The sequence below is a fragment of the Sciurus vulgaris genome, assembly GCF_902686455.1.
Source record: "Sciurus vulgaris genome assembly, chromosome: 9".
Classification (NCBI taxonomy): Eukaryota; Metazoa; Chordata; class Mammalia; order Rodentia; family Sciuridae; genus Sciurus; species Sciurus vulgaris.
In genome coordinates this window covers 75,797,019-75,819,227 of record NC_136469.1, presented here as the reverse complement: position 1 = coordinate 75,819,227, position 22,209 = coordinate 75,797,019, and the positions used below count along the sequence as shown (strand labels likewise).

The window sequence follows — 22,209 nt, the reverse complement described above, 5'->3', positions numbered from 1 at the left end:
ATTCAAGTAGAAGAAATAACAAATGGACAGAAACATTGTTTACCAATAAGAGGATTTGTTTCAAAATGCTGTGTTTTAAGTATTTTGTCCATTTTTCTTTTGCCTGCAGGTAACTGAATGAGCCTGCCGCAGTGAGAACTCTTGAATCATGAAGACTCTAGGAATGGCCATGACTAATTGTGGCCAATTTTTTGTGAAAAAGAGACTTACTGACCTCAGCACCATGGGCTCCAGGGCCTGGGAGGCTAAGCGTTCAAACATGCGCTGCAGGGGTGGGTGCAGAGAGTGGTCCTCGTCAGCCAGGGCAGCACTGCACCTCTGTAGCAGTCGTGCATGAAGACCAGCTTCACACATGACTTGCTGGTTTCTTTCTGTGTGCACCAGGGATTGTAAAATATTTGCCACAGCAAGTTGAAGGTCCAAAGCATGCTAAAGTCAACAAAGAAATCCATGTCACCATGGCATTCTTAGTAATATAGGTGACAGTTCTTTCTATCTGAAGCACACCTTTCAATATAAGGTCTCTAGACGTTTCAAAATACATTCAAGTAAATTAAATAACTGTCTTATTAGAGTAATACAGCACTTCTAGAACAGAGACATGCAAAAATTTGTTACTTTAATTCTTTTAGAAGCACACATAGCCGACTCTACACTCTTCCAATTCTTTTGGACTACATGACTATATAACTAATAGTAGTTCTATTTTTATAGAAATAGTAGGTATAGGCTTTTTCTTTTCCTCTAATAGCTAAATAGTTGAAAGGAAGACACTGTGACATTTTAGGCCCTAGAGGCCAATACAACATTTGAACGAGAATAGTTCCCCAGACTCCAACTCATCTTGAGTGCTATAAGCCAAAACAGTTAAATAGCTCAATGTAGTATCTTTGGTCATTTTTCTTTCTTTATCATTCATTAACTATTCCCACTGCTAAGCAGGAGAAACAATTATTTCAATTTCAAAAGTAACCACCTTTGTTGCCTGTGACATATGAATTGTATTCTGATATATACACATACACTACATATACTGGAAGATAAGACTCAAATAGCAAAATGCAGTTTTTTTTTTTCCTTTTCCTACCTTAGTATGTGATAACATTTCATAGCACTTTTCTTCTTCCTGTCCTCCCCCACCCCTCAGCTCATATATGCACACACATTCCTTTCACTCTTTAAAGATGGGAAGGAACTAACATATCCAAGCTTACTTCTGGCTGTGTCACTGATCCAACAGAGGCCAGGAGGTCCAGCATGGCAAGCATGGCTCCAGGATGGATGATGACAGCGTCGGAGCTCTGGAGAGAGGATGCTGCCACATGCAGTTTCAGGTCAGCAACATTTTTTGCAGGGCAGACAGGGGGAGTTGAAACAGAATGATATGCATGCCTGTAAAAAGAAAGAAAGAAGGGTTTTTAATTCTGACTACATTCTCATTTTATTTTCTTCATCTTCTGTTACTTTTATTCACTGGTAAGCAAAAAGCCTTACAATTCAGGGATTGGTTACAAACACTTTACGGTCGGGATACAAAAGAGCAATATATTATCAACTCTCAATGAGTCACATATAGATAATTTAACTATCGATTCTTCTTGGCTCTAATTTATCTTTACCATTTACTATTTGGGTTATTTCATTAAAGAATGGCATTATTTTAGATGTAAAGAATAGCTAATATCACAGACATAGATTCAAACCTCTAGAGAGATCAAAGTTCAAATGATATTTGATGAGTGATCAAGTTAAATTAATCTCTTAATGAGATTGTTTTCTTTTGCAACTGCCTGTGTTTTTAATCCTTCATTAACTCATGGGCAACACAAGGTCAAATGGCTTATTCTGTAACTGGGGTAACTTCAGTCAGAGTTGGCTCAGAGACCTGGCCACCTGAGGGTAAACATATTAAGCATCATGGAAGTTTTTCTTTATATTATTTAGAATACAATCACTCTTAAATCAATTTCTACTACCACTGAAAATACTCATTTCAATTTTTTAAGAAGGCATATTTCATGCAACATTTTTTTTTTTTTTTTAGTTAGAAAGGGGACCCATGTCCTGAATGGGCATGTTTCTTCTCATCAATGGTGTCTCTTTTCTATTTCATCTATTAAGCTACAATTTATGAATTTTGCAATTTACAATTTATGAATCTTGGCACTAGGAAACAGATGCTTGTTGCTATGGTCCATGGGAGCTTGTTGTTCTGAGTTGGTCTCAGTATAATTTGTCTAATGCTGAGCTCTGTTACTGAGAGCAGTGCAGTTTCAGCTCTGTGGCATGAAAGCAGTCTGGGAAACAGACGCTTTACATCAGTGAATTAGTAGCAAAGAATTGGCAACTACCATGTTTTCAAAAAAAGCACCATTCTCTTTTAAACAGAGATTCTAGGAAAGCATTCGGCTTCACTTATAAAAAAGCACATGGACTCTCCTAGTTTATTTAAAAGTCATAAGCATATCCTCTACCCATTCATGTTTTCACTCCCTGTATGTTGCTGTTTTCCATTCAGAAAAATTTAATTTCTAAACTTACTAAGAAATAAATTTCTAATCTTTACAGGCATCCTTCTATGTTGCTCCCTTTGTTCCTTAAAATATTTTGATCCATCCAGAAAAAAAAGATTCATAATTCCTCTATAGTCTCACAGGAATTCCCAACCATTCACTTCAGATATTTCATAAAAAGTATCTCATTACGCATGAAAAGTAATTCAAAATTGAGAAAAACAGATTCTAAATGAATTTATACTTACTTTCAAGCCTATTACTAAAGTAACAAAATTTAATCCAGATTAGAACTTAAAGTATGGATAAACCAGAAAGACACCTTTAACGTCTTTGGAAACTGAATTCTTTTCTAATATATAACTAGTATAGTGGTGGATTTTTAAAATCTTAAGAAAATAATATTCTCATGAAGGAATTATGTGATTTTAAAACCAGAAAAATACTGCAAACATTGTTAAAATCTAAAACTTGGTACTTAACTAAAATTAGGTATATTATGACAGGGGCAAAACAACCTTAATTATTATTAAACCCCATAGGTATTAGCATAGGTACTACCACTTTTTAAATTTATGGATTATGGTAGACTTATTAAATAGTTACTTCACAAGCAAGAGCTAACACTGGCAGAGAGAACAAGTGACATTTCAAAATTCAGTAAATTTTTATGCTGAATTTATTTTTAAAAGTTACAAAAACTGCTACTTAATATTTCAACCTAAATTCTCATATATTTAAGACTCATTTACCTCTTTTGGATATATACAGTTAAATGTTTAAATTCTGAATCTGCTTTATCTAGTGTGCAGAGACACTGAATAATAGACTTCATATTTGCACACAGTAACAAGTGCTTATAATCTTTTCCTCCATGGAAGATCTATTTGGAATAGTTTTGATTATATTGTATTTTGTTTTCACTTCCTCTAACTCTGAACATTGTTTAGCTATAATTTGGCTAGATCTTTCTCCCCAATTTCTAAAATAACTAGAGAAAACTCTCTAGGATTTTACATGTCAGACAAATACCACAAATTCAACTCTTCCTTAGTATCTGAATGTTCTACAGGTTATAAAAACACAGTACAACACTATTTTCTCCTTTTGCAAACAAAACAAAACAAAAGCATCATGTTTTGCTAAAAGAAAAAGATGCCCATAAACTGATGTGATTTTTTTTGAGAAGTTCTAGAAATAGTGTGATTAAAATTCTAATTTAAAAAGGTAATTTATTTGAATTTGTTAAGTAAAAACAATGTATTATTTACTCATTTATGATTTTTATTTTTAAATAAAATGTATACAACCTGACTAGAATAATAACCTGAAAATGTCAATATGAATGGTATTAGCATGAACAATATTAGGGGCTTCTCATCTTTGGTACAGCATCAATATAACTGATGGAGAACTCACATGCATTAGGAGATTCATTTAACTATTAATTCAGCAATGGTTTCCACTTAAAGACCTGGTATTTGTACATGTAATGGTACTGCAAGCAATGAGAAAACATTTCTGATTTAAAGCCATAAATAATTATGCCAAGGAATAAAATGTTTTCCCTTGTTCAATCGCCATTTAAATACAAGAAGTTCTAAAGGATGTTTTTAAAAATGTATTTCTTTAATCTGTACATCTCTCTCTTTTGGATCTGTTAATATTTATAAAGTACTAAATGTCTTTAAACAAAACAATTTTTAGCCCTTTACCATTTATGATATGATCACTATATTTTAAAATTATAATCTTTAGTAATTTAAACTATTAAGTAATTAAAATTATTTCTCTAGTATTCAGTAGTTCTTTGGGATAGTGAGCACATATTAGTTTTCAAACATAGAAATCTCTTACCTTATTCATTTTAGCAACAGAAAGCTATACTAAGTAAACTCGAATTTATTTAGTTTCTTGAATTAGGATCAGTTATTAAAAAATTAAAAAAGAGACATGGGCTGGGGATGTGGCTTAGTGGTAGAGCACTTGCTTGGCATGTGAGAAGCCCTGGGCTTAATCTCTAGCATGGCCATTAAGAGGGAGGAAAAAAAAAAAGAAAGAATTAAAGAAATAGTAGTTTGGGGGCACAGATAAAATGTATAATACTAAATTCATTTAAGGCTGTGTTGAACAATGCCATTGTTAACTATAATGAGGTGTAAGCCCCAGCATAAATTTAAGAGGAAAGGAAACTATGTCTTTCCACCTACAAAATGAATACTATTATAGATATAGTCAACCCTCAGTATTTCCAGGGGATTGGTTCCCAGACCCCCTGTGGATATGAAAATCCATGGATACTTAGCACTTACATACAATAGCACAGTATTTGCATATAACCTTAGCACATCCTCTGACACACTTTAAATCCTCTCTAGATTTTTTTTATAATATCTAATACAATATTAACACACTACATGAATAGTTGTTATACTGTATTGTTTAGGGAATAATAACAGGAAAAGGTCTGCACATGTTCACTACAACAATTTTTTAAAAAGTATTTTCAATCTGAGGTTGGATGAACCTATAGATATAGAAGGTTGCCTGTATTCCATGCTAAAAAACAGAATGTGTGATAAATATTTTTGAGGCACTAACTACAATCATTATTCCAGTCTAAAAATCTGAACAAAAGTATTAAGATTAGAACAATATACTTATATGTTTTTCTCAGGATTCAATATTCAAAAGCTACACTTTGAGGTATCTATAAAAGATTAATGACTTGAAGAAAACAGAGGAAAGAAGACTTACTTGATGTCAACTGCAAGGACTATAATCACTCTGAGTGCGGGTTGCAAATGAAATCTTAAATGGATGTTAATTGTACTTTTGTTAATCAACTGCTTTTTTTAGATTTATAAGCTTTACATACAAGGTAGCTTACAGATTTACATGAAACAGATGAACGTAAGAACTGGGGTAGGTTTTCTTCTTCACTTTGAAGTTTAGCTTTGACAAATCTCCATTATGGAACCATATTTCAACTGGTTGAGCTTGACTAAGAAAATATACATTTACTTTCAGTGCTATGAGTTCATTTTGGAGTAACAGTAAAACCAAAGAATGACCCCCAACAAGAAAGAAAGTGAAAAGAAAAAGTAGAGAGTATCTAAAGAGCCACTGCATCCTCATTTCTAACTTATTTTTAATATGTGATATGCCTGCTATAAAAACAAAATGTGTAGTTGTGACTAAATAATTAACCTGAATGATAAAACCTACAGGTCCTTCATAGTTTCATAGCACACATTTTATTCTCATTAATATACCAAAGGGAAATTAATAATCTTGAAACCTAAAAAATATAAAAAGAAATCAAACCAAAAACCCTCTGAAGTTACAAACACAATCACCACATTAACACATAAGTAAGCACAGGAAAACCCCACACAGATAAAGAATGACTTCTCTTATAAGAGCAGTACCTTTTCCTTGACAAAGCTGGTGTCCCCCAAGGAGAGGGGAGAGAAGACTCACTTGTCAGGCAAGGAGGAATCTGTTCTGCACGACTACAGACGACAAAACAGACAGGGTGGTTTAGAGAGGTTAGAAGAGAGCACCAGGTTGGCAGGTGGTTAGTTTCACAAGAAAGTTTAATAAGGAGCATCCTCCATATTCAGCAGGAATGAGGAACAAGACTACACCTCATGCACTGAGTGACAGAGAAGAGCATGCTTAAGGCACATGCTTATCCCTACTAATGTGAACATTTAACGTGTTTGTTAAACAGTTTACTGTAGGCCTGTTTTTAATAAGTAAAACTAAAAATGAGGTATAAGAACTAGGATAAGTAGAAAACAGAAGCTGAATCTGATTACACAGATTTACAGAGTTTATTCCTACAATATCACACAATCCCATGTTTTCCTGGAAATTAAGTGTATATATGCAATTTTACTTTCAAGATGGGAAAAACATGGGAAACAATTTTTCTTTTAACACTTGGATTTTCAAATCTAATTATTAAAGACTAAGAAGTATTGTTAAGAAGCAAGAAATATCTCAGTAGATATTTAAAAGTAGATATTCCATGTTAAAGAATACAAAACCTCTTAGAGGCTCTATATTAGTCTATTTATGGGTGCAATTTAGAAATAATTCACTTATAAAAGAAAACTATGGTAACTGTTAAAAGTGATAATGCTTAGAACAGGTAACTTAGAAGCATGATCACTCTTACATTATTTTCAAAGTGAGAACTTAATTGAAAGCACAGCAGAAGCACTCAAAACAGTGATTTAGATGAAGTGGCTCTCCAATGTTCTTACTTAAGAAACCTGGATTTTCCCCATCACAGAATTTGTCACAATACATTATAATTATTTATGTGTCTGTATTATCAGCTAAAGGACAGCAAGGACCAAGGCAGTCTTGTACAGAACTGAATCCTGAATGACAGAATGTACAATGATTCATCATGCAGCAGGTTTTCATTAAGCACTTCTTTACTGAGGGAAAGAGTAAATGACTCTGAAGGATCCTGAACTTAATGATTCAAGACATTGACATGTCTCACAAAGCGATATCATTTTTCAAGAATTATGAAATGTTGAGAATGACAGGTTATCTGCCATCTGTCTGGAAATAAGTATAATTATAAGCATATTCTCCTGTTGATAACCAGTATCTAAATCTGCTGCACCTAATGTTTTTTAAGAGGGGAAAAAAGAATAGTAAACATAATTAATAAAGGAAATTTCATAGAAATTCATTAATAAAGGAAACTGTTCCATTAAGTGCAGTAAGAGCTAACTGAACCTGAACTTACAAATAAACTTTTGTGCTAAAAAACTTAGCATGATGTCAATGGCATTATTCCCAAGTGATATACTTCAAGCAAACAGGACAGATGATTCATTTGTTTTCATTTTCCTTTGGATTAACACATAATTCAAATCTTAATGTGGAGCATTAATGCTGAGTATACCCTGTAATTTGGAAGACCTCCATACCTGTCAAAAGAATCTGTGGCTACTTTGTAGAGGTAAATAAAGAGTTTACTGCAGTGCCGTAAAGTGGGTGACACTGAGTCCACTGAGACTGCGTCTTCCTCTAGCAGTCTTTGAAATGGTTGTGTGTTTGAGGGGAAGACATTCACGGCGCTTATTTTTCTTAGGTCTGAGAAGCAGCCAAGAAATCGAACAGCATCTGCCAACTTCTCATACTGAATCTCTGTTTTGAAGAAATGAGAGTTGGCTGGCTCATAGCGCATTGCTGCAGTCAATGTGCAGAACACCGTGTGGAGAAGTTCAAACACTTGATTCTGGTTCACTTTCTCCCAGCCATTCTTTGGGGGAGAGCTCAAAGATCTTTCCATAGCAACAAGCAAGGATGTAATGTACACAAATCCTCCAACTTTCCTAAAAACTGTTCTCGAACGATGGCTTTCTCGAAGGACTGAAAGGAGGGCCTGCAGGGAACAAAAGACAAAAACAAACATAATTAAAATTTTTTAAAAAATCAAGTCAAAAGCTACTTTGTATAAATATCAAAGGACAACAACAGCCTGGGAACATCTGATATAAATGCTATTGTCATTTATCCAATAAACCACATCACATATTATGTTGATTAAAAAATGTCAATATTAGAGTCAGAAGATAACTTCAGGTAACACTATCCTACTTTTTTTTTTTTTTTGATAGAATGAGGTTTGATCTAAATGTTGGCTAAAAAGCTTATTTTGTCTGTAGTTGATGATGCTATCAACGAATTCAGTGATTTCACAAAGTAATTTTATTAAATAAATAAAATAAATATTTTAGTATAATTTTATACCATTACAAACCTTAAAACTATGTATGCATACATAAACTGATTTATTCTAGGAGGAATTTGAGCGATGATCAGAGTGGATAAGGTTGAGGTCTTTTAATTTCATATGAAATGCCCATATTCTCATGTCTTTGAAAAAAGATTCACTTCATAGAACTTATTAGACATTCTCTCTGCAAAATGAATTGTGAGAAATAAAAATATGCCCTTTCCCAGAACAGCTATAAGCAGTAAGAAACAAAACCTAAAGCAAATAAGTAAATCAAGCTTTGATAACTATCAGTTATTTATTGAACTGTCATACTTTTAACTTAGCTTATTTTAAAAATACCACATTATGGTATCACCTAATATTTTACTGGGCACTTACCATGTTTTAGGCATTATGTGCTTTCATGCATCATGTTATTTAATCCTCTCAACAATCCTATGTATTAGATACCACAACTTGAGCCTCTCTTATCCAAAATGTTTGGAACCCAGAAGTTTTTCAGGTTTATTCAGAATATTTGCATATATATATAATGAGATATCTTAGGGAAGTGACCCAAGCCTAACTATGAAAGCCATTTATGTTTTGTATGCACCTTATACATATAGACTGAAGATAATGTGATGCTATATTTTTAAAATTTTTTACATGAAACAGTTTTATGGTATGGAATTTTCCACTTGTGGCATCATACTTACATTCGAAAAGTTTAAAAATTTGTAGCACTTTAGATTTCAGATTTTTGGATTAGGGTTGCTCAGTCATTTTATATTCCCAGTTGACAGTTGAGAAATTAAGGCAAATCATGGTTAAATAATTCGCCAAAGACTGTACAGCATATTTAATGGCAAAAGCGCGATTTAAATTCAGGCAAGTCTAACTCCTCTACTCATCCACTTAACCATGACATTATATTGTCTTGAACTATAATGTGAAATCTGTTTACATGCACAGTGGGCTCCTTTCCTTTCTGTTTCAGTACTTGTAAGACAACAGATATCTACCATTATTAAGACACAATTTGTCATCTTCCCCCTCATTACATTTGAAAAAAAATCATTTTATTAAAATACCTTACATATTTCTAATAATATACTGGAAAAGCAACATATCAAAATATCAATATATATAATCATCTTTTTGAAGTACACTGCTTCAGAAACTGTAAAGACTTCATTATGTGTACCTAAGCCTTAATTTATTATGTTGCAAGACAGGAAATATATTATCTGAATATGTAAATAAAATGTAAAATCACAGTATATTCCTTCCACTATTTTGCAAACAATAAATTTCCACTTTTATACTTGCAATATAAATCATATTAATACAAGACTTTTTAAAAACAAAAAAAAATTCATACAATCTAGCCTGGAGATTAAATGCAAAAGCTAGACAGAAAGCCTGGGTTCAAATTCTGACACCAACACTAAAGTGTTTTACTATACCAGTTAATCTTTCGGTGTCCTAGTGTCCTCTTTTGTAAAACAGAAACAATAACAACAAATTAGCTTACAGTAAACACATGTAAAGCTCTTAACAAAGTGCCTGGCACATAAGCCCACCACTATCTTTGAAAACGCTGGGACAAAAATTAACAAATATAATCATATGTTGCTTTAACAATAGGCATATTTTATGTAAAATGATTTCATCATTGTGTGAACACTGGAGTGTACTTATACAATGCTAGATGATATAGGCCACCCACACCCAGGCTATGTGGTACAATAAAATAACTAGATGACAGAAAATTTTCAGCTCCATTATAATATAACATATGGGACCAGTTATGTATATGTGGTCTATCATTAGTATATATGTGTGTATATATATATATATATATATATACACACACACACATATGTTTACATATGTAGACATATGCAAAATGTATATACATGGCACAGGACAATTTAATTTTATAGATGAGGAAGAGTAGTTCAGAATTAATGTAAAATGTACAAAACTGATATAGTTTGTTAGATATGACAGAGGTTAGGAAGAAAAGTGCTTGTAAATCCATAGTTCAGTACTATTACATCTTTCTGGGCAGATCCATCTCTTCTTCAAAACTGGTATCTGTGAGCACTCTGACATTACAGCATAATTTCAGTATTTGAAAGCTTTCAAATATCAGGAACAATTTAATTGCTTTAATTACTTAAATCAATAAATGATGATAAGTAGTAAGCATTAAAGTTACAGTGAGATCTGAATGCTCAGTGGTTAATTAGATAAAATTATCACTTACATCTGCATTAATATAATGTATGCAATTCAAATTTGTGTGTCAGCAGAATTATACTGTAGAATACATTATGGGATTTCAGGTTTGTACACAAAATAATTACAAATTAAATCACTTAAGTCCGCGATATATGCCAGTTGAATGGAGGCACTGAGGCAGTTCTGAATGTGGCAGAAATGGAAAGTTAAATTGAGATCCTAAGTTCTCCCACTACTTTTCAGCACTAAAATTTCATGCTGTCATATTTTCAGGAATTCCGTGAGTTAGTTGTTAAAGACAGTTATGATTAAAAAATAAGTTAGGGCCTAGGATTGTGGCTTAGTGGTAGAGCACATGCATGTGTGAGGCACTGAGTTAGGTTCTCAGCACCACATACAAATAAATAAATAAAGGTTCATCAACAATTAATAAAAATATTTTTTAAAAAGGTTTAAAAATAAGTTATAAGAATTTACAAGTATATTATTTTAATGTACTCAAAACGCATTACTTGCTAAGTATTTTGTGTATTTTACTACTGACAATGCATGTGGAAATATTCTGTAATGGGGGCTATTGTACATCTCCCAATCCGTATTTCCATCCATATTCAGCAACTTTTGAGTCCTACAACAGGCCTCAGTGGGAACACTTGTGTTATGAAAATCAGTAAACACTGTACCTCAGGTACCTTCCAGGCTAAGAGTCAGTTGTTAACATTAACCAGAAATTTTGGATTGACTAATTACATCTTGTTGCCTCTATCTACCAATGTTTTACAAATTCAATTAAGAAGGTACCCAAAAGAGGAGGAAAATGTATGTCAAAAACATTGGCAATCTATTAAATTCATTCAAATACATAAATGTTTCTCTAATATTAATATGAGATAAATTATCATATTGTCTTTTAAAACCTTGAAATTATCATTATGCTCAAAACAGAATGAAATACATAAAAGCATAAAGAAAAAATGTCAAATTCTCATTATAGATGAGAAATTTAGTCAAATAAAAGCAAAGACAATTCTTGTTATGTCTGTATCTAGAATGGAGTATGTAGGAGACCAGATGTCCCCAAGTATTCCATATTTGTATAAGAATCACTTTGAGTTGAAGGCAATTAAGAAACAGATACAAAAGCTCTCTGCCCTCCTCACATCTGTCTAAAAACAGGACATAAATTTACAAAGGTACAGGTGTTCTCCTCGCTTCAATACCAGGAAGGACCAAGTTTCATCATAAAGACAAAATCAGACCCCTGTCAACCTAGAGAAGGTGCTAGGGGAAACTACACACAAATTTTATTCACTAGTCTTTACCCACCATTTATTTGCTTTCCCACAATCTTCCTTACCTATAGTCCATTTATTTTACCTTGTCCCTTCTCTAAATATTTGTTGCTCTTTGTTGATATGTTGTTCTTTGATGTGTGTAACTTGGAGTTCTAAGTCAGCTCTTTGAGAACTGCTCTTTCCCTGTGCAAGTCCCACGTGTACATGAGTTTATAGGATACAATCTTCTGCTCTCACTAATCTGTCCTTGTTTACAGGGGTCATTTCTAGCTAAGAACTGAGGGATAGAGGGAAAGAGAGAAAAGTCACAAGGGCCTTGAAGGCCAACGTAAACACACTTTTTTTTTTTTTTTGGCTGTTATTACTGACAAAATATTAGACTTGAAGAAGAACTATAAAAATAGTTTGAAGAACTGAGATATCTCTTCCATATTAGCATTTAACTCTAACTCTCTCTCTTTCCCTCTTTCTCCCTACCTCCCTACTTTCCTTTGCCCCTAAAAACTCTAATGCATTCTTTCCTGAAAAGGAATTATTTTGCTTGTAATGGTAAAAATCAGATAATGGCACACTGAAACAATACAATTATCTAATCCACAGACCTAATAGTGTTTTTTGCCAAATCCCAATAACACCCTTAATGGCAGACGAAAATTCAAGATGATCATTTGCTGCATGGAGGAGTCACATTACCCTCTTTACTCAAGAACAGTTTCTGGGCCATTTTTCTATTTCACTTTGGAAGAATATAGAATAGACATTTTGGAAAGCCTCCCAGTTTGGACCTACCTGATGTTTTTTCTAATAATCAAATTCCAATCATACATTTTTGGCAGGAGAAAACAAAAAAGTGATGTTAAAACTCCTCAGGGCTTCCTATCAGGAGGCACGTGCTATTCATTTGTACCATCAGTGGCAAAATTAACATTGATCATTTGCTTAAAAAGAAGAGTCCACTGAAATTTTTGACAGCAGAATTTGAGACTACGTTAAAAAATAAATAAAACTGTTAATCCTCAGACTTTCATCTTCTGTCTTTAGCAGTCAGAGATGATTTTTACCTGAGTCAATTATTATGACAGCTTGCAAATGGAGATTATCTACCTTTTGACTGTAAATAAGAGCTGTTCCTTGTCCTCCATTTACATGTTTGCTTCTATTTATTTATTCATTTATTTGCTTTCTTATTCACTTTGATCTCTTCCCTACTTTTTGGCTAAATGAAATGTTGTAAATTCATTTTGTTTCTTTTTCTTCCCCAGCCTAATAATCAACCATTTCTTTAAGGAGCCCGGGTTCCTTATAATGGAAAATGGTATTTAGAAATGGAAAATGGTATTTAGAAACCATGCATCTATAAACAAATGAAAGAATGTAAACTTTAATGGATTTCTCTCAGTTTATTCAGATGTTATTTAAACACAGGGCAGGTTTCTAGCAAAGAAAGGCTATGTCTCTTTTGATTAAAATTATTATTATTCACATCACAGAAGTTAAAAGCACAACTCTGTAAAGAAACTACATGAGTCCAGATCTTGGTTGCTCTGCCTATTAGACATATACACTCGGGTAAGTTGTTTAACCAGTCTGTGAGTTAGTTTATAATCTATAATGAAACAGAAATACTAATAATACCTATTTTTAATATGAGGATTAAATAAATAGAAGCATGTAAATGTACAAAATAGTACTTGACCTATAAGAAGCAGTTAATAAAAGTTAGCTGTTGTTACAATTACACTGATTTCTAGTAAGAGGAAAATTTGTTTTGTATGTTATTTAATACTCTTATCTATTATACCTTACTTGCATTACTAAATTCACTTGTACATAAATCAAAAGTGAAATATTTAATTTTAGTGTGAGTCTAAAAACTTCTTTTGTTGACATGCCAGTAATAACAGTAATGTGAGAGAATATTTGTATGCAAATCTTTGCATAATGATGTTGTAGAAAAAATGTGGGTACTGAAATCTTTAGTGCTTAAAAGTTAGTCATATAACCATTTCCAAGTTATAGAAACCCTCCAGCATAAGTTTTCTGATCTGCTAAATAGGACACTATTTACTTTATAGGATTGTTAAGGAATAAAATGATAAAAGTCTATATAAAACTTCTAATATACAGTTTGATATTTACTAGAATATCCATTATTTATATATATGTCCATAAATATACATACACATTTGTGACATACAATGTCATGTGAAACATTTTATTTCATCATGTTTAACACTGAATGATTTCAAATGAATAGGGAATATATGTATTTTATGTTTATTACCGTGCTATACCTGACTGATACACTTTTTAATTTAAAATAATTTCTATAAGCCAAGATAACTACTGCAAGATTTAGTAGCAATAAATATATACTGAAAGACATGAATGACCAGTTTTCCAAATCTTTAATGTATACAAAGTTGTGAGGATTTTTTTTGATACTTTGAATTTTGAAATTTCCCTATCTCTAACTTAGTCATTTCAAAATAACCACAGATTTTAGTAGGAAGACAATAGACACATGCTTATCAAACCTACCCTTAAAATGTCAGTCTTTAACTGCAGTTCTGTGGGTGGAGCTGAATGCATTAACCCCAGGAGAGTGCCCATGTCATCGTCCCCGTTTGGAGAGAGCACCAGCTGCTGGATAGTCATCAAGGCATGCTGCCGGCATTGAGGGTACTTTACTATATTGTGCGCACATCTTGCTCCCCCAAACTCTCGGAAAATTCCTTGAAGGGAGAAAAAATACAGCACTGGATAACTTAAAACATCTTGAGACGAGTCTAAATTAAAATTCAATGTTTTTCATTAGTAAAATAATTCAAAAGAATCCAAGTAAAACCTACCCAGCTATTTTGCCTTTTAAATTACAATGCAAAAATTACACCTCAGAATATTGGCAAATATATATACACATTTTCTCTAGACTCCTAATGCAAGATTAATTCCCTGACATGTTCACCATGTCCAAATTCTCCAGATCTAAAATATTTGGAATTTCATAGGTAGATATCAGGAAACCCAACACTGAAATAAATTTATATAGAAGGTTTTCAGATGAATATACTCAATATAAGTGAGATTTAAACTGAACTGGCTTTCAAAACAGTAGCAAGAATGGAATAAATTACCATGGGAAAAATTATAAGGAACCAAACTTTTGTGAGTCAGAGCACAAGAACAAAAAAAGAAAAAGAAGAAAAAAAAAAAAAAAAAGGGAAAAAATTCTATAATAGAAAATATCAGTCACTGTCTTATTCCAAAGCATTTAGATAAATTTATTCATTTCTCTATTTAATTCTCATCTCCTATTATACAGAAGTCCAAAATGATACAGCTAGTAAGTGACCACGCAATACTTATATCTACAGTGCCTACCTCTATAGCATGTACTTCTGTTCACAAATGATACTGTTCTCACATCAAATGTCATCTTCGAATAAAAAACAAAAGGACCACGTGACATAAATCACTAATTAGCATTTCTTCCAACTAATTCTACTCTTTATGTTTCCCCTCTTTCACTTCTTTATTTTTGATTGATACTGTCTATGATTACACAAAGATGGAATTCCCTGTGGTATACTTACATATGCAAGTATCATGATTTTGTTAAGTTCATTCTGATTTTCTCCCTTTCCTGTTCCTCCTCCCTCCTTCTAGATCTCCTTCTTCTATTTCACTCATCTTTCCTATACCTTTCTGATGTCTGATCCTAATTCCCCTTTTGCCCTTATTTTGCTCTATCTTTTGCATATGAGAGAAAACATCAGACCCTTGATTTTCTGAGTCTGATTTATTTATTTATTTATTTAGCCTGATATCTCCATTTCCAACCATTTACTGGCAAATGTCATAAATTCATTTTTCTTTATGGCTGAGTGAAACTCTATTCTGTATATATACTACGCTTTTTTAATTCATTCACCTATTGACTGGTATCTTACAAAACAATACAATATAATACAATACAATATCCTCAGCATGTCCTGAAAAGGTCTCTATGATTCAAGCCCAGGCCAACACACCTCCCTGCAATGATGCCTCTCAGGCTATATTGACCTTATTGCCTGAAAGTTCTTTGAAGTTAACTAAAATTTCAAATAATCTTGTTTTTAAAAGCAAGAATCATATTTTATAAATACAGCTGGGCTGTCTATTAATTATATAGAGAAAAGAATTGAAGAAACATTGAGACCAAAGATAAGGCAAAATATTTAATAAAATCTTTTATCTGAGAAAGATTAAGTTTTATTAAAGAATCATGTTGACAATTTCCAAAAGTTGTACCATTATAATACTCTACTTTTTTATGGTCTGTAATGAGGTGTTCCCCTGAAGTTCATGTATGAGACTATATAAGAAAGTTCAGAGGTGAAATAATTGGGCAATGAGAGTCTTAACCTAATCAATGTATTAATCCACTGATAGAGATTAACTAGATGGTAACTGTAGGCAGGTAGGGTATGGCCAGATGAAGGTAGGTCATTGGGCATGTGCCTTTGGTTTTTGTATTTTGTCCCTCCCTCTCTGCCTCCTGGTTATCATGTCTTAAGCTGCCTTCCTCTGCTATGCCCTTTTGCAATAATGTTCTGCCCCACTTCTGATGCAGAGCTATGGATGGATTCAGCTAATGGTGGACTGACACCTCTGAAACTGTGAGCCCCAAATAAACTTTTCCTCCTCTACACTGTTTTCATCAGGTCTAGCTGACTAAAATATTTGTATTACTAAAAGTTTAAGAAAACTATCATGTGAAGCAAATATTTTGGAAAAAAATTTAAATAAGCAAAATATTTGCACAAGAGTACATATGTAAGTAAAAATTTTAAAAGGACTACTTAGAACACAATGTACAACATAAAAGGCAATTTAATACATTTTGAAATTGTAATAATGTCATATATTTTAATATTAATGTGCTTTTAACAATTAAAAGTATTACATTTTTAGGGATATGATTGTACCATCATTGAATTAATGGTTTTTCCTCTAAGTAATAAAAGCATTCAGTAGCAAAAAACACTGGAGAAGAAGTAACCAGAGTCAAGTTTGCTTGTGGTTCTTCTAATTACCTGCATTTGTGTTTGAGCCTTGAAGAAGCACTGTCAAAGTCTCCATAACTAACAGAGCCAGGTGTTTTTGGTCTTCAACGGAACTATTATTTCTTGAGTCCCCTATGAAAAAAAGTTCAAAGATCTAAATCACAAAAGTGACAGGCTTATTTCTTCTTGATTCAGTTTTATATTAATAATTCCTTTTAATATTTCTTTAACATTCACTTTCCAGTGAAACAACCAATATAAAACAACTTTAAAATGTTACATGTATCCAAAATTTACCAAAAGCAGGATAGAAATCAACCCTAAAAGAGTTTATCTTGGTGTGGCTATAAAGTTACAATTACCTAACAAATCTTAAAAATACTAACTTTAAATGTATCTTTCTCATGGGGGTTCTAATCAAGGAGGTCAATAGGAGAAGGCTAGACTTTAACATATCAAAAAGGAAAGTTTAATAATAGTGTGACCTATTCAACTTGTATTAATTCACATTTAATACTAATTGTGAAGTACTACTATAGCTTTATCACATGTATACAAGTATAGCATATGCACATCTATATATATACATGTTACATATATGTGTATATATATAACATCAGAAAAAGGCATATTTGCTCCCTATAATTAATAAAAATATTTTGAAATATCTACAACATATTTAATTATGCTTAATTCTAATTAATAATTCCAATTATTTCTAGAAGTTTTAAAAAATTCTCTTAGAAGCAGAAGGTAATATATACTAGTTATATCAATCATAGATGCTTCTCCTCAGTTTTCATTTACTTTTAAACTGTCCTCCACTACAGTGACATAATTCTGGGATCCCAATTCTCTAACAGAAATTGAACTGAACAGTTAATTTTGGGAAGTACTCACTAGAATGTCATAAGAATACACATCAGGAAGTCATTCAAATCAATAATTAAATGTAAGACACAGCAAAAAACAATTTTCCTAAATTCCTTTGTCAAATAAGAACAAAGTTATGGAAAAGGCTTTACCTTGTTCATCTGGTGCCTGGGTTGGATCCTTCAAGAGGGCAGCATATTTATGCAGAAGGTTTACCATGACCTCCAGAAGGCCCACCTCCCTGAACACATCTTTAAATATGTAGTCATGTCTTGTAAACTTAAGAAGAGTTTTCATTGCAATAATGCTACAATGGTAAGAAGAACTAGATTTTAAGAGGATACTAACACTAATAAGTTCTTTACACGGAATATAATTTAAGCTAAAAACGACAAACTCCAGCATCTCAAAGTATTTGTTTTGTACTTCTGGGAGTTTAGAAATCTTCTCTGCAAACTGTGACAGTGTGTGCTGTGACTCTAAGATGAAATAATTGGCACTGTCAGCCATGTAAATATTTGTGATGGCATCAAGGATGATTTGGGCAAGGAAGTTGGTTTTTGCTTTTAAAAATGCATTCTGAAGAACTGCAAAGGCCTGGATGTTTCTCACACTGTGACCTAAAACAGAAAACAAGAACAAAATAGTAGGTGATATGTGATATTTTAGCCATGGCCAATTAATCTGTTTAAACACAACATAAATTTTAACATCTATGTACTATTTACTAAGAACATATCCTATTTTCACAAAAGGTCTTATTTTTCTACAATGGCTTAAATAATTTAATTTAAAATAAATAACATTGATTAAACCTTTAAAGCATTATTATGAATATTTCAATTCAAGATTAGCAGAAGTTGAAAACTGGATTACTTTAGAGAGAATAAAACCATATTGTAGAGATCCAGGCTTCTGACTTTGAAAATATATGGTGGTGTCACAGTTTGATATAAGATATAAGAACATATTGGTTGATATGATATGATATATAAGGTTGATATTGATATAAGAACAGTTTCAATTTCCCCATTACATTTACAACACTATAATTTTCACAAATTTTAATTTGGAAATTTTTTAAATGAAAACTGCAATTACATAAATGTTTGTTAAAGTGATTTATAGCCAGTTGCCAGTTATATTTTTAAATCTTTGATTTTCAAACATATCAGCTGGAAAAAGATTAAAACCTTGTTTCTTGTGAGGCAAATCAGTGTCAATATTTATAAAGAAATTAACATAGAAATTTATATTTGAGGCACATGAAAACAAGTGTTTGCCTTTAAAAGTTGCTCCCAGGTCCATAACTATTAAGAGAACATTTGCAAGAGTGATGAAAAATAACAGATTCTTACAGAAAAAGCTGGTTTTTAGAAATAGGGTAAACATAGAATTTAGGAAAAATGTGAAAGTGATCAGAAAGATTGCTTAGAATTCCTGGCATGGACACTTCTGAAAAATAAAAAGAATTATAAAAATCTTCAATCCATATTCTGTCAATTCTCATTTATGACATGAATTTATTCTATGTATGGCAAATACCAAAGATTTATTTTTAATTCCTTACTAACAGTGTTTATTCTTTTGAAGCTATTTTAATTTTTTATTACTTGTAGGTAATCAAAAACCAAGCTTAGACAGACTGATAAGCATATAAAAATAAAAGCCTGACTATATGTGAGAAAAAATTGACAAGTTAAAGATGAACTCTAATCAATACTGTACACATTTCAGTAAAGTGTTGATATGAATCCTCACTCCAAAGAAAAGTTAGAGAGCTAAATTGAGGGTAATTTTGGAAAACTGGATTTTCCCAAGTTTGATCATTATCACTCACAAAAAATAGGCATATTCATAACCAATTATAAGGACAAATTGTCCCTTACTAAGAGAAACAAGTTGTTTAAACAATGCACACATAAACCCAAGTCAAATGCAAAATGTGCTAATCTTCACATACAAAGATAACCTCAGAAACACAGTGGTCAGCAGGGCCTTTGGCTCACTAATAATGAATGTGCTCTGATCCATTCTTAATTTTACTTATTACTCATTCATACAGGGGCCATTATTAGCTAAAATAGGTTAATCCTAGTAAATAACCAATGAATATTGAGACTGATTTCCATGGCAGAGCATTTTAACCAACTAAATAATCACCCAGTCTTTTACTGCATGCAAATCTCAATCATTTCTTGTGACTAATATAGCAAAAAATATTTTGCTTACCCATATAACATTATTTCAATTTTAAAAATCTATGCATAATGGAAATTAACAGAATCTGTTAGTTTAGCTTTCTATCAGGAAAAAGTAACTAAAGGAATGTCTGAATGCTAATATTAAAATAAATGGCTTACAAATTTGAAATATTTTGTATTTTGAATGCTAATGAGAGGTTATTTAAGACTGTCATACTCATTTAATTCCTCAAATATTCAATTAGGAAAGGGGGATACTAATCAAACCTTAAAAATAGAAGATTACCCTATATATGAAACAAGTATATTTCTTAGATACTGGCACATAAAAGTTCTAGAATTTTAGCTGAACAGCTATATGTTGCTTACGTTTCAAAGCTTGCACTGACTTCAGTGTGGCACACAAATAGCTAAAAGAAAGTGAGGAAATCATTCTAAAGGATGACAATCACCACTCATTGCTCTCAAGTCTACACAAGCAGAACAAAAGAAATGAGTTAAGGTTTAGAAGTATACCTGCATAGATAACAAAGAATAGAGCATCCCTATTTTAAGATCTAATGAAAAATGTAACAAAGTTAGAAAAAGAAGCCTACATAATACAGGCACAAGTAAAATGAAATAAAAACAAAAGTCTAAATAAAAAATTCAAGGGCTTATTCAATAAATAGAGATTTAATATTATTAATTAGACTCTACATCACCAGAGTTAGATTCTATGCAACACTGCAGAAGATGGATCTGAAGAGGAGAGATGAATGGAAAAGAGAACAGGAAAAGCCACCCATGGAGATCCAGGAGAGTACTCTACAGGGACTAAACTAAAGAATTGGCAGGTAAGGCCAAGGTAAAGAAGGGAGGAAATCAACACATGTTCAAGTGTAGACAGAAAACAATGACTAAACCACACATGTGAGTAACCAATTAGACCAGTGGTAAACCAGCTATCAGGTTATACTCCCAGGTGCCAGGGAACTTTAGCCCTGGATGTGCTTACATCTAGCACAGACAGAGCACACCATCTTATCTTCAAAAAAGCCCATGATGAAGGCTGCATAGCACTTCAGTTAACAGATTAAACAAAAATGCATACAAGGGAAAATATATTATCCTCTTATATTAGTGCTGCCTGAATTAGTATGAGAAAACTTCCTTTATAAGGTAAAGGCACAGAGTTCAGAAAAAGATAGGTATTTTGGTTTGTTTTAAGAAAGAGATATTTCTCTATGAAAAATACACTAAAACACTTTGTTTTCAGGAACAAATTTGGAAACTATAGAGAGCTAGGAGTTATAGAGCTCAAATTCATACAAACTTATAGAATAGGTAAGAGAAAAAAACCACATGATGTTGGTATATAACCAAATGAATAATTTCACATTGAAAAGACTACTATCCTTTACTTCTTTGGGAAATCTCTCTGCTAACAAAGATGGAAAGTTTTTTAAAAGCTCTTACCATACAAAACAGAAGTAATTTTTAAGCTATAACCATATATATACACACAAATGAATAGTTTCATACATGATGTTACTTTTAAATTTTACATTTCAATACTATTTTATTTGATCTAAAATCAGCACTAAAAATAAGGTGGACAAACATCTATGAATAACAGCAACATAAGGTACATATTTCATGTTTCCTTCCTTATTATGGTTGTATTAATGAATTGGTAAAAATTCATTGACAAGAATAATTTTTCATAGATGATTAAACGGAAACCAATGAAATCAAGGACTATGTTCCTAAAGCACTGAGAACAAATAATCAGTAATAAGGAAACATGAAAAATTAAATACTTTAAACATACAAAGTCCATTTTATCAACAGTCCAAGCAAAAGAATTATTATTTGTAAAGGAATATCATTGCCTCATTCTATCAATGGAATACATGACATCATTACAATTGACTTTCCTCACTTCCTTTTCTATACAATAGACTACAATCTTTAATCCAAACAAGATTTCTAAAGATCATATCATGAACACACACACACACACACACACCATAGTAAAACTAATAAGCAGGTTTAACAAAGTAAACTAAAAAAAAGGTTAATATTTTAAAAATTATTTGTATTTCTATAATTCAGCAACAAGTAATCCAAAATGAAACGAAGGAAGCAATTTCTTTCATGAAATTACCTTTAAGGATAATTTTAACAAAGGAACTGAAATTCCTATATAATCAAAACCACAAAACATTGCTAACAGAAAATAAGGCCAAAATAAAGGAAGAGCCAGCTCATATTCACAGGTTATAGGAA

General features: G+C 32.2%; 1 protein-coding gene across 14 annotated transcripts in view; it reads right to left on the bottom strand.

Annotated features, from left to right (window-relative positions):
• The window catches only part of WDFY3 (WD repeat and FYVE domain containing 3), a 269,816-nt gene that overhangs the window by 109,618 nt on the left and 137,989 nt on the right, over window positions 1–22,209 (bottom strand). For 12 of the 14 annotated variants that reach the window (XM_079153142.1, XM_079153145.1, XM_079153139.1 and 9 more), the window contains 7 exons: window positions 17,887–18,354; window positions 16,892–16,993; window positions 14,352–14,545; window positions 7,472–7,929; window positions 5,945–6,028; window positions 1,215–1,392; window positions 215–429 (listed from right to left, as the gene is read on the bottom strand). In XM_079153142.1, the coding sequence (XP_079009268.1) occupies window positions 215–429; window positions 1,215–1,392; window positions 5,945–6,028; window positions 7,472–7,929; window positions 14,352–14,545; window positions 16,892–16,993; window positions 17,887–18,354 (1,699 nt within the window). Of the gene's footprint in view, window positions 1–214; window positions 430–1,214; window positions 1,393–5,944; window positions 6,029–7,471; window positions 7,930–14,351; window positions 14,546–15,194; window positions 16,019–16,891; window positions 16,994–17,886; window positions 18,355–22,209 lie in introns of those variants that run through there. The other 2 variants (XM_079153149.1, XM_079153141.1) reach the window with 2 other exon arrangements.